The sequence below is a fragment of the Simochromis diagramma genome, unplaced genomic scaffold (genome assembly GCF_900408965.1).
Source record: "Simochromis diagramma unplaced genomic scaffold, fSimDia1.1 OVJJ01000344.1, whole genome shotgun sequence".
Lineage (NCBI taxonomy): Eukaryota > Metazoa > Chordata > Actinopteri > Cichliformes > Cichlidae > Simochromis > Simochromis diagramma.
Window position 1 is genome coordinate 5038065 of NW_024387375.1, and position 12342 is coordinate 5050406.

General features: G+C 43.8%; 3 protein-coding genes across 5 annotated transcripts; 1 reads left to right on the top strand and 2 right to left on the bottom strand.

The window, feature by feature from the left end:
- Positions 1-427: 427 nt before the first annotated feature.
- neu4 (sialidase 4) lies at positions 428-4112 on the bottom strand. Of its 2 annotated transcripts, XM_040009312.1 has the most exons (4): positions 3525-4112; positions 2498-2739; positions 1617-1872; positions 428-1467 (listed from the first exon to the last, which is right to left on the bottom strand). In XM_040009312.1, exons 2-4 carry the CDS (start codon positions 2696-2698, stop codon positions 428-430), a joined length of 1497 nt encoding a protein of 498 aa, XP_039865246.1. In that variant the 5' UTR covers positions 2699-2739; positions 3525-4112. The 2 variants fall into 2 exon arrangements, with proteins under 2 accessions (XP_039865246.1, XP_039865247.1); XM_040009313.1 differs by lacking the exon at positions 3525-4112 and having other exon boundaries at positions 2498-3507.
- Positions 4113-4698: 586 nt separating this feature from the next.
- wdr53 (WD repeat domain 53) lies at positions 4699-7116 on the top strand. 2 transcript variants are annotated; one of them, XM_040009338.1, is made up of 3 exons: positions 4699-4799; positions 5314-5809; positions 5884-7116. In XM_040009338.1, the coding sequence occupies exons 2-3, from the start codon at positions 5321-5323 to the stop codon at positions 6544-6546; spliced, it is 1152 nt and encodes a 383-aa protein (XP_039865272.1). In that variant the 5' UTR covers positions 4699-4799; positions 5314-5320; the 3' UTR covers positions 6547-7116. The 2 variants fall into 2 exon arrangements, with proteins under 2 accessions (XP_039865272.1, XP_039865273.1); XM_040009339.1 differs by lacking the exon at positions 4699-4799 and adding an exon at positions 4812-4935.
- On the bottom strand, positions 6954-11640 carry srprb (SRP receptor subunit beta). The gene is made up of 7 exons (XM_040009370.1): positions 11399-11640; positions 10976-11070; positions 10783-10860; positions 10617-10699; positions 10144-10280; positions 9866-9920; positions 6954-8454 (listed from the first exon to the last, which is right to left on the bottom strand). Exons 1-7 carry the CDS (start codon positions 11565-11567, stop codon positions 8241-8243), a joined length of 831 nt encoding a protein of 276 aa, XP_039865304.1. The 5' UTR covers positions 11568-11640; the 3' UTR covers positions 6954-8240.
- Between the last annotated feature and the right edge of the window lie 702 nt (positions 11641-12342).

A 12342-nucleotide genomic window follows, 5' to 3' on the forward strand; every position in this document is an offset into this window, starting at 1 on the left:
CAATACAGCTTGGTTGGAAGGGTTTCCAGAAGTCTCTTGCTTCTAAAAAGAAGGCAGCACAGCTTAGGTTTGCAAAGCTGCATCTGAATAAGTTCTGGAACAATGTGCTTTGAACAGATGAGACCAAAATGCAGATGTTTGATCATAATGCACATAAAGCACCACGTTGGGACAAAATCCAGAAAACTCATGCCAGCTGTGACCACAGTGGTGGAGGGATGGGGAAAACTGAACAATGTCTTTAGAGTTTTATCTTCCTTTTGCAGACCTGAGGTGCTTCAGTGAAGTGTTAGCTCTATATTTGTGTCAAAATCTGAATTTTATGAAATCTGAGAACACTTCAGTCTGCACAGGTCCAAATAAGAAAGTGAAGCATAATATAGGAAACAGTTAATGGACGACTTGTATCACAAGTTTAAAATCTACATTAAGACACAGAGCACATCTCAGCCAGCTTGCTCTTCTTCCTCCTCTTCTTCACAGGAGTCACCTGTTGGGAAACTGCTGCACTTTGAGCATCATGTCTGCAGCTCCTCCCCTGCTGTTTTCTGTGTCCTTCGTTGTTTGTTTCCAGCCAGACGTCCCGGGGCAGATTATCGATGAGCTCGTAGAGGGTGAAGATGCTGAAGCAGATTTCGTCGTAAGCTGTTTTGGTACCACACTCAAACAGGCAGGCGAAGGCCACAGCAGGTGGGGCTCCAGGTGAGGGTGACAGCTCCAGGTAGGCCAGGTCAGAGTATGCGCTCGGCCCATCATAGATCACCCAGGGGCCACGCCAGCTGTCTGGATCACGGGGGAAAAGGCTGAGGAACAAGCCCAGGTTTTTGCGTGCAGTCGTCCATGTTGGGTGGGAATATACTACCCACGTAGGAGTCAGGAAATCCGGAGGGGCTTCATGAGGAGGTGGGATGGAGCTGGTGGTGCTGGAGCTGTTTGCTGACACTGAAAAGGCTACAGAGCTGGTACTCGACTTGGAGAGACTGGACTCTGTGGTGCAGGATGTCCAGTGTCTGGAGAGCCGTACAGGTCGCTGTAAATCGTTGCTAAGACTCTGACACAGATTTAACGGGGCAGGAAATCCAATAATACTCCCATGACAACCATTTCGAGGCTCCACCAACCGCTGCACCAGCTGCCCCTCCTGAAACACGGCTCCATCATCCAGACTGAGGGCCTGCACTCTGTACCCGAGAGGGCTTCGAGCATTACAGTATAACACGTTAGTCCCATCCTCTTCGTCCACAGACACCATCTGACACTCCACGGTCTCTGGTCCTGGGACCGCCTCTCCAAAGCGCCAGGTTCTCCCGTGGGTGTCACTGTGAAAGCAGAATGAGTGGGGAGTGGTCTGGCAGAGGTGGCCGAAGCACTCTTTGCACTCGATGTGGTAGGCGTAGGCAGGAATGAGCAAACGGCCCGACTTCAGCTGGATGCCGTGGCCCGGGCCGAGAGCGAAGGTGGCCCATTCTGCCAGGAAGGAAGCAGTGAAACTATTAGGACTGTGGATTTTGTCATCTTGTGACTCTTACTTAGATCTTTTTGTTGAAGACAAAGAGGCTGTTTCCAATTTAACTGGAGATAAATAATACCACAATGCTTTTTCGAATGAGCCTCACCTTTAATAGTGTCTCCTATGACCTTCTTGGTGAGGTCGGTGACGGGACTCCAGGTGTCGCCATCATCAGTGCTGGAGACGTAGCACAGTCTGGTCACGTTCTTCCCTGTCACCAGCTGGTAGGACTCTGAGGTGTGACCCAGAACAGCGATGAAGAACAGAAAGAGAGTGCCCGTGAACTCATCGTAGACCGGGCACGGGTTCATGGATCGGTGGCCTGGCAGGAAAGCAGTGCCCAGAACACGGATGTCCTCCCACTGCAGACAAACGACGATTGAGAAGAAGCACAGGAGACACAAGAAATGATGCTTCTCACGTCAGTTTGATTTTACTTAAAATGCCTGTTCAGTCAAATTACAAAACAAGAGTTAAAAAAAATATTTTAATTATTTAATTTTTTTTTTACAAACTTCATATTTAGAGGATTATAGAATCTGAAAATTACATTTAAAGTCTGTTATTGTTTTGTATTTTTGTACTTTATCAGCCACACTTGGTTAAAATACTTGAATAAAATATTCAGTATATTTATTTTTTATTGTACCACTTATATTTGCACTGAATGATATTAAATCATTATAGGTGCCATAAAACTTGCTTTACAGTCTGATTTAGCTCGTTGAATCTAAAACAAGACTATCAAAATCTTCCCAACTCACTGTTACTTTGTAAAGTCACTATTTTTCTTATTATAACCTGTTAAAATATTGACCTTTTCTTCCTACATTTGTTTACTTTTCTGCCTATGTCAGGCTATAGATTTTAGAAGAAGTACTTGTTATCAAACTTCTGATTGTAAAAATGTACTTAAGCTCCAGTATTTATATGTGCACAAGTTTTAATTGTACAGCCCTGAGCCAGTGAGCATTGAGTATCACTGACTTCTACATAGTTCCTGTAGAAAGTGCCTTTCCTCACGACCAGCAGGTGAGCCTGAGAGTCGGACGGGCTGAGCCTCTCCTCACAGAAAGCCAGAAAGGATCTGGAGCGGGGCAGGTAGAGCAGAGCTGGGACTCTGTACGTCACTCCGTTCGGCTCCTTGTGGAAAAGCACAGATCTGGCTGGAAAATATGGCGACCTCATTCTCTCTGCTGTGTGAATATTTTCATGCACCTCCAAATCGTCTGAAATGGAGAGTTAGAAGCAGCTTTACTGGACAAGCAGGCATGCAGTTTCCAGTAGCTCTGTCTGAAGGTGCTCAACAACAAATGGACAGGAAGATAAACAAAGATATGGTTGAAGCCTATAAGGGACAAAAACACTAAAGAAAAGCAAACACAGGTATACAGTTCACTTGAGAGGTAAGTTACCAGTATTTAAATGCATATAAATGAATATTTTCAAAGTAAGATTATTTTCTGGCCCATCTAAATCAACTCAATTCAGTAGCTGCTGCATCAGAATCTGCCAGGAGCAGCTTATCTTCTGAAACAATTGCTGGAAAAAGTCCAGTGGTAGCAGAAGGTAATTCATTTGTCACTAATGTGAATTCTGTTTGCCACCTCGACCATGACTGCACCATCAGAATGTTTATGTTCAGAGTTTTTGATAGTTATGGAGAAAAATACAGTCTCATTCAAGCACGGTGTGCTAAATATTATTCCAGCTCAAAAAGACGTTGCTTACTTTACATCGAAGATATCACAATATTACAAAAATATATTTAAAGAGTGACTAGAATAGCGGTCCACTGTGTTACACAACTGGGGAGGTCGTGTTTAACTGACAAATAGACTGCGTGTGACCAAACCTTCAACTGTGAAACAACCTGACAACAAGGTCAGCATCACATTTCATCAGCGCATTTCTGCCTCCTAATTCAGCCTTCCCACTGTGACAGCACTGTGAGGATGCAGCTCACTAATGCACAGTTTATGATCAAAAAAGGTAAATGTTGCACAGTACTTACATTTACAGTGCTCTGTGCTCCTGCAGCTTTGTCAGGGTGTACAGCATGTCTCAGTACTTGAATGAAGGGCTGACAATGTAATGTGTGTGTGTGAGGATCTGAAAGCTCCGGCCTCCCCTCTCTGTTTCCTATTCAGTGCAACATGGTGCTCACTGACCCAGAAATGGCCCACACTCATCAGATCTACAGCTTTGGATGAATCAGCGAAGAACAGCCAATGAAGGCCAGGCGGGGAGGGGAGTGGGGGCACGCTGAACAATGACCTGATGAACTGCCTCTTCTCTGCTTTCCTTTTTCATGTCACGCAGAATATGTAATAGGCTATGTGTTACTACTTTCTGTGTAAAGCATTAGCTCTGCCATCTTCCACATCTGTTCAAGAAAGCTTTGACATTCTGTGCATGGAGATGACTATCGATCATAGCTGTATACAGATGTGCGGTCAGTGGTGGAAAGGAGATACACCATCTGTCGGTTCTAATGTTTTCTGTATCAATACATAATAAAAAATGATCTGCAAGAGCAGTGCATGAAAAAATGAATGCATCCTTTTGCTTTCACGAGAATTAAAAGGGTAAAAAGTAACCAGATGCTGCTTTTCTATCCTCTTATTAACTGACCATCAGCAAGTATGAGTGCCTCTATGGGCATCACTCAGCATGTTGTATGTTAATAATGTAAAAAAATGATTTCAATCAGTAAAATTAGAAAAGGACTGAAGAGGTACAGCTTCTAGTTCTGACAAACTGCTCTATTTATTTATCTATATTGTTTAAATTGATATTATACGTCCATGTACTGTATATTACGACATATGATTATATATATATATGATTACGTCTATTATTGTGAAAATAAATTGTATATTATGATGGATGTACAGTAATTGGTGACACACTAACCTGTCTGTATGAAATAAGTGGCTTTGTAGCCTAATATCTCTACTAAACCCCATTTAACGCAAACACAACTTCAGCTTTTTACCCTGAAACTCACTTCGCAGGCAGTACTTTGCTCCAATTTCGCGGAAAAGGAAAAGAAAAATAATTATTTGAATATACTATTTAAATGCTTGATGTAATAAATATGATACATAAATAAATAAATAATAAATATTAACGCAGATAAGTTTAATATAAGAAAGAAAAAAAATCCTCGCTGATGCCGCCTGACAAGCTAAACACAGGGCTCAACCCCAATACATGTAAGTGACGACATCAACAGGCGACTCAGCCTCACATGGCAACCTGCTGAAGTTTTAAACGTCTCTAGCAGGTAGTGTAATTTCTCTGTTCTCGGTGAAGTCACGTTATAAATCAACTGTAATCGGTAAATTCAGGTCAACGTGTTTGTTACCGCCGTCAAAGCGTCAGCTGGACAGGAGGTTAAAAATTAGCGGCTGAGCTAGCAGGTTAGCACAGTTGGACTTGATTTTCTGTTTGTAGCAACTTCTTTCATTATTGTGGTTTGTATGAAGTAATAATCCAATTTACAAGCTCATCCTTTATATGCGAGTGAAATACAATTTAAGTATTTAGAAAACCGCTCCTGAGCGCATTTAAATTCAGTGTTTTTGGACTTTTTTTCTTTTGCGTATTTGCGTACATGTTTCAGTTCCCCAAACAAATATTCCTATTAGACAAAAAATAATCTGAGTAAATACAAGATGCAGTTTTTACATGATAATTTCATGATCCAAACTTACCTGGCACTGTGTTATTAAGTAAAAGTAGGCTTGGTGTACATCGAGAAATATGTTTAATTCTTCTCATTAACCTACATTTTACAGGGTCAGCATGGCCAGGCAGTGGTCTGAGGGCCACTCCACTTCCATTCTCTGTGTAGGGGTGTCTGTGGGCCCTGAAACTCTCATTGCTTCAGGCTCTGAGGGTGGAGAGGTCACAGTGTGGAGCCAGGAGGGCACCATCGTAGGCCGCATCACTCTTTCTGGTGAAGAAGACAGCACAAGCGTTGTGTTCTCACCTTCAGCTCCAAACCAGCTGTTTGTAGCACATGGAGATGCAGTTAGTGTGCTTGACCCAAGAAGCCTGAAGGGTCCCGTAGAGGAGTATCAGGCTGCAGGGGAGGAGGAGATCAACGCTTTAGCACTGAATGAGACCGGTTCGGCCCTGGCTGTGGCGGATGACTCCGGGGCTGTGCGGGTGTTGGAGGTTCCTGGAGGAAAAGTTTGCAGGACTCTGCGCAGACACACCAACATCTGCTCCTCTGTTGCTTTTCGGCCTCACAGGCCCAATAACCTGGTGTCTGCCGGACTCGACATGCAGGTGAGAAAACGTTTACCTACTTATTTCCTGTTACTAACATTTCTTTCCTGACATTAGCTTTGTTGGTCTCTCAGGTGATGCTGTGGGGTCTGCAGAAGACCCGCCCTCTGTGGACCCTCAACCTTCAGGATGTGGCAGAGGAGGAAGGCGACCAGCAGCAGCGACCTGGTCAGCTCTTCAACCCGCCGCTGGCCCACTGCGTTTCTGTCTCGAGCTGTGGAAATATTTTGGGGTGCGCAGCAGAGGACGGGCGGGTACACCTGATGCGGATCGGGAGCGGCTCAAAACTGGAGCAGCACGGAGCGTTTAAAGCCCACAGCCAGGGAGCCTCGCAAGCCCACTTTGTTAACTTCCTCTCCCACCCATACTGGCTCATCACTGGTGGAAATGACAGCCAGGTTGCATTATGGGACCTCAGCAAGCACCCAGTGGTGGCTCCAGAGGGGAAAATTCAAAAGACAGCACCCCATCGAAGGAAGGGTAAGAGCAAAGCAAAGAGGAAGGAGCAGTCCCAGGAGAAAACAAAGACTGATGCGCAGAAGGACGAGGCTGGGGGGAGCGATGAAGCAGGAGGAGCAGGAAGTGCAGAGGAGGTGACTGAGGATAAGTCTGGGCCTAAACTGAGCATCAGCCATGGGGACAAGGTGAACTGGCTGTGTCCTACTGTGCTGAAAGGAGAACCAAGTGTGATAGTTGCAGATCAGAGCTCCAGTCTGACAGTCTACCCTCTCTCTTAACTGGACACTAAACAGCTTTTTTTATTTTCCCTCACAGCAGTTCATCTTTTAGAAAACCTTTTTTCCTCATCTGTTTGTTGATTGAGACCGAGTTATGTTTTTGGTTTTCCTTCTTAAAATCTGTTAACATTTTGAAAAAAATAAACCCAACCGGTTCTAATAATCTATAGAGCAGCAAACATCAAAAAAAATCTGCATGAGAGTCCACAATGTAATAAACCAGAGGTTAGTTATTTTGGAGTCTCGTTTACTGCAGCCTTATTTATGAGGTTTTTGTGTGTGTGTGGCCCTATAAAATTGTCTCTTTTAAATACACGTTCTGTCTCTGAATAGATTTGTTATGCTTTTATAAACAAGTTCATTTTTCTGGATTGTAATTGTGCCACATCTGACAGAAGAAATCTGCATTTCATGTTTAACAGAGTTTTTAATGAAGCCACCCCAATCCAAACCAGGTGGCCAACAGAAATCAAAGCACAGTAAATGAAAGCTGGCCCCACAGACGACAGAACAAAAAAATGATTGCAGACAGCCACACATGCATTTGAGTTGCTGCCACATGAAAAAAAAGCATAAAAAATAAAAGCACATCCCATGTGAAAGAAGAACTGGGATTTTCTGGAATACATGTTAATGATTAAGTCCTGTTTGCTGCTTATGAAATGCCACAGGCTGACTCTGGGATACACAACTCCAAAAAAAACAAAAGCAAAAAACAGAAGGAAACGTTGGATCAAGGTTTAACCTTCAGGGATCTCATCACTCTGTCCAGTTCCTGAGTGAAGCCATAAGGAGCAGATGTGTTCAAATACCTGGTCAATGAAACAGAAACTACACAGGAGACGTGAAGAAGAGCGTGCAGGCAAGATAATTTGGAGATTGTGGGAATAACAAGAACAGGTGGAAGACTTCAAGAGGTTAAGACATGGTTGGTGTGACAGGAGTAGGATGCTGGGGATATATTGATATGGAGGCCGATGATCCCTCATGGCGACACTAAAGAAGACGACGACTGCTCCCTCTTCCTGGACTGCATTCCACTGACACACCACACACATCAGCATCAAGCATCAAAAACTGTAGTTTTTGTTTCCAAACCAAACCCGAGAACTACAAACAGCATTCTGCTCTCTTAACGCCAACAAAACATTAAAGTACATTCATTGGAAATGTTCTGCATTCATGCAGCACTTTCAAAGAAGGGAGCATCATTCTTCCGCAAACAAGAAAAAACACAACAACGACACATGAAAAGGCACGAGACTGAGCAAATTCACGCCCGTCTGATTTAACAAGGCAGCTTACAGCTCAGACTGCACGAGAAAGGCTTAAGAAAAATCCACTGGTGGTAAAATCTTTGACAATATTTCTTCTAGTCTAACAAAAAGTTTTTAAGCTGCACGTCACAAATCAATCAAATGGAAGCTTTTTAAAGTGGAAGTTTCACTGAGTAAGCAGGATCACTTCACAGCACTGTAGAGATCGTTTCCACAATCACTAATAGCCTACTAAATCTGCCTGGATGTCTTCCACTGTTAAAATCCTTTCATGTCTTGCAAGAACAGGTTTAAATAAAGTTAACAGGCGTGAGGCGTTTCACCCCTCTGATTACTGAGAGGTGCAGGCGATGTTGGCGTGGTCTCACATTTTGGAGGTTTGTGCCTTTAGGGCAATGTGCACTGAGCAGATGATGTTTACAGTTTGGCCAGGGCCTTCTCCAGCAACTCCATGTCTGCATCCCCCCCGTCTTCACCCTTGCTCCCGCGGGCGCTGCACTCCACAAACTCCACCTTCATGGGCAGCTGGCTGAACTCAAAGTCTTTGCCTTTTTTGCCCAGGTACATGCTGCCGCCTACGGAGCCGTCCTGAGAGCTCAGTGCTGCCGAGCGAGTCACTCTCAAGGTGTTCCTGCAAGACAATGAGACATCGTTAAAGAAGAATCGTTTACTGCTCAGCAGACCTGCAGGGTTTATTTTAGATTCAAGATTTAAGTGGCAGACATTAAAACCCAGTACTATGTCTCTGATGTGGCCTTATACAGTCTTTGGGTGTTTGTCCTTACAGGTGATGACTCCCACTTCTATTGTCTCTTGACTGGCCTCTAAGACACCACATTTCTTTTAGCTAATTAACTTTTTGCCTTTTCTCTTCTGTAGTTTTCATTTTGTTCCATTCTGATCTTTTCTCTTACCAACCAGTCGTAGCTGATGGCGGCTCGTCCCCGAGTCTAGTTCTCTTAAACGGAAGTCCTTCCTCCTCACAGTCATTAATATCTTTCTGTTAGGGGATCCTTGCCTTGTTTGGGGGTTCCTCTTCAAAATGTTTAAAATGTATTTATGTCTCTAGAGAAACTAAAGAACTAGTTCTTTAAAAATCCAACTTGACTGAATCCATAGGCGCCCAGATTTGTAGTCAATATTTTTTACATTATGAAAATATATAATACATAAAACAATCTAGGGGAAACATTTAAGGCAATAAATAAATAAATAATTTGGGTTGTACTAAGTGGCCCTGATTTTAGCCTAAGCCAAACTCCCATCTTGGATTTGGTGTAAGGCCAAGATCCACGTACTGATAAATTTAGCAGAACAACATTGATTGTTGAAATACATCTATTTTTTTAGAGGTCATATTTAGAATAATATGCACAATGAAGACTGCATTAAAAAATGTAAACATATATTATTCTCTGGACTGTGGGAGGAAGCCAGCTGTGAGGCAACCGTGCTATTTATGGTGTGGAGTTTGCATGTTCTCCCCGTGTCTGTGTTGGTCCTCTCTGGGTGCTCTGCCTTCCTTCCACAGTCCAAAGACATGCAGTTAGTGGGGTTAGGTTAACCGATGAGTCTAAATTGGCCATAGGCGCGAAAGTGAGTGTGAATGGCTGTTTGTCCCTCTGTGTTAGGCCTGGCGACCTGTCCAGGGTGTATCCCGCCTCTTACCCTATGATACCTGGGGTAGGCTGCAGTAACACATCACAGTCCACATTAAACACACACGTCCTACAGTCTGCTGTAACAGGTTCATAATAAATACAGGATCAGTCACTGGCTTATGAGTGGAAATATTAATAAATTTGCATAATTACTACACAAAAACTGAAAAAGAACAAAGTGAAAAACAAAAACAAAATGTCATATCTGCAACAATCTTTGAATCCTGCTATGTAGCATTCATTATTTTTTGTGGTTTTATTTATTTACACTGAGAGCCAAGAAAAAGTTCCACTGCTTTGCAATGGACAATAAAGTTTTATTGTTGCGATGCTCCCAAAAATATTTATTGTATAAGAAGACAACAAAACAGAGTTACTTACAGCTCCTTTTCCAGCTGCTGCTGAATCAGTTTAGCAGATTTTGCCATGGTGATGTCTACAAGATAAAGACACCAGTGAATAACCTGGATGTACTCAGAGTAAGCAGTGAAGGCTCAGATATTAGGACATTCCTGTCTCGGAATGTGACTACACACTCAGTGAACTGCAATTACCTTATGTGACAGAAAACTATGAATCCTTCTATTTAAACATGAAAAAACAAAAACAAATAAAAAGTTTCCACCAGCTCTCTAAAAACTTTCTGAGGGTTGCTATACCTTGTTTGTTGCACGCCACCACGAGAGCCGGGGCGTTTCTGGTGATCACGGCGTCTGTCAATAACACGTACAAGAACTCGGCCACGTCTCTCACTTCCTTCTGGAAGATCGCGCTGTCCACTACAAACACAATCGCTCTGAAAAAGAGGACAGGGTGATGATAAGACAGATGTGATAAGGATGGAAACAAGGGGACAATTACTTTTTTCACACGGGGCAGGTAGGTTTGGATAGCTTTTCTCCCTTAATCAATTAAGTCATGATGTTAATACTGCACTGTGCATGTACTCAGGTTATTTCTAACATTAAATTGTGTTTGATGATGCAAAACATGTAATGGTAAAAATGGCTTCACCATCCTTTCTATACAGTCTATGGTCAGAACATTTCATTCTGTGGAAGCAGTCAGCGTTATTCCATTCACCTGTCAGCAGTTCACACATGCATCACCTCACAGATCGTCCTGCTCTCACCTGGCCGCAGACTTGAACTTCTCCAGGTACTGAGGACGGAGGCTGTCGTGGCCTGGCAGGTCTATGAGAGTCCAGGTGCTGCCCTGCAGACGGAGTGGAGAAAAACAGCGGTGTAAATCCCACTCTCACACGAGTTACTTCTGTCCACCAGCTGTCCTCAACTCACCCTGTCATTTTTGGCTTTGTATGGAGCACTGCTGTCAGTGATGGAGGTCTGTGTCCGCTTGAACTTTCCAGACAGCAGCTGCCAACACATGAAAAGCACAAAAAGAAATAAGCAAACAAACAAACAAACAAACAAACAAACATGAGCTGCCCCCCCCCCCGGGCTTCCGGGGTCTATCTCAGCCTTAACTCACCCGGCTGAAGAGCAGGGTTTTTCCCGAGTCACACAGCCCCACCAGCAGCACGGAGGTGCGCACAGTCTTACTGGTGAGGAAGTACTTCAGAAAGACTGCAAACACAAAGCAAAGGACACACATTCAGTGACTGATTCTCAACGTATCAAAGGCACTTGCCGTCCGTTAGCCAAAAATGTGTGGTAGCTCTAAGTTTGAATGACTTCCCGTGAAACCAACAGCCGCTGTTAGCTTCTTAGCTTGCTACTTAAGCTAAAGTATTTAAAACATATATTAATTTATTAAAACAGCGCATGTTATTGTATTTCAATGTTAAAAAGCCCTGCTCACATATCAGGTTTATCACAGACCCGCTGTTTGCGGCTAACGGGGCTAAGCTACACGCTCGGCCTAGCCTGCTAAGATGCTAAGATGACTTCTTACCACAGGTGATAACAACCACCGCCAAAGCGACGATAACTCCGATCAGGAAGACCGGGTCCTGCTCTTCCAGCTGCTGCCGCAGGGACTCGATGTAAGGTTCAAACGGAGATCCTGCCATCTCCACGTCTGCTTTCTCTCCCACGTTTCCACCGGTGCTGTGTGCTTCCATCAGTCCGTCCAAGCTGCTCTGAAATGAGACACGTCTCCTTTCCTCTGAAGCCTGTAGGGAGCCACAGCGACCAGCAGGGGGCGCCCGCCGCTCAGGACATTCTCCGTTATGGGTCTGGATCACAGCCTGTATGTAAAAGACATTACCTGGAGTGCTGGAACCAGCTAGAGGTAAATGACAGTTTCATGCCATGTTTATTTCTCTGGAAGTAAATGGAAGATAGTTTTCATGAGGAAAAGAGAAAAAAACAGTACCTGTAATGTAATGTAAAAGGTCAAAGGTTACTCAAGCCAAACGACGCAGTTATCTTAGGGGATGAGGAAGTATAAAAACAAACAGCTAATTTTAACACGCAGGAAGTGAACTGAAATCAAGCATACACTGCAAATCCGGTGTAGTCCTCCATCTCCTTCTGACATTTAACGGTCACCACAGCGGATCATCTGCCTCCACCTCACCTAAAGCCTAGCATCCTCCTCTGTCACATCCTCCTTTGTCATGTTTGTAGTGATGTCCTCCTTTACTACACGCACGAATCTTTGCGGACCTTTCTTCCAGCCAGCTGCTCCATCCGTTTTTCAGTATATCCACTGTCCCTCCTGAGAGCTGATCTGAGCTGTTCCTCTGGTGTACTTATTTCTCATCCATTCTGGCCATTCCCAATAAAAAACCTTTACATAAACCTCCCCTTTCACTCTTGCTGCTAACCTTCTGTCACAAATCACTCCTTATACTCATCTCCACCCACTCCACCCTCCTTGCACTCTCTTTTTCT

Excerpts from the sequence above, each read along its gene's own strand:
- neu4 (XM_040009312.1), bottom strand. The coding sequence starts at position 2,698 with ATGAGGTCGCCATATTTTCCAGCCAGATCTGTGCTTTTCCACAAGGAG. Across the intron at positions 1,873-2,497 it reads TCTACAGGAACTATGTAGAA|TGGGAGGACATCCGTGTTCT; the intron begins GTCAGTGATACT and ends GTTTGTCTGCAG. Across the intron at positions 1,468-1,616 it reads CATAGGAGACACTATTAAAG|AATGGGCCACCTTCGCTCTC; the intron begins GTGAGGCTCATT and ends CCTTCCTGGCAG.
- wdr53 (XM_040009338.1), top strand. The coding sequence starts at position 5,321 with ATGGCCAGGCAGTGGTCTGAGGGCCACTCCACTTCCATTCTCTGTGTA. Across the intron at positions 5,810-5,883 it reads CTGCCGGACTCGACATGCAG|GTGATGCTGTGGGGTCTGCA; the intron begins GTGAGAAAACGT and ends TTGGTCTCTCAG.
- srprb (XM_040009370.1), bottom strand. The coding sequence starts at position 11,567 with ATGGAAGCACACAGCACCGGTGGAAACGTGGGAGAGAAAGCAGACGTG. Across the intron at positions 10,861-10,975 it reads AAACCCTGCTCTTCAGCCGG|CTGCTGTCTGGAAAGTTCAA; the intron begins GTGAGTTAAGGC and ends ATGTGTTGGCAG. Across the intron at positions 10,700-10,782 it reads ACAAAGCCAAAAATGACAGG|GGCAGCACCTGGACTCTCAT; the intron begins GTGAGTTGAGGA and ends CTCCGTCTGCAG.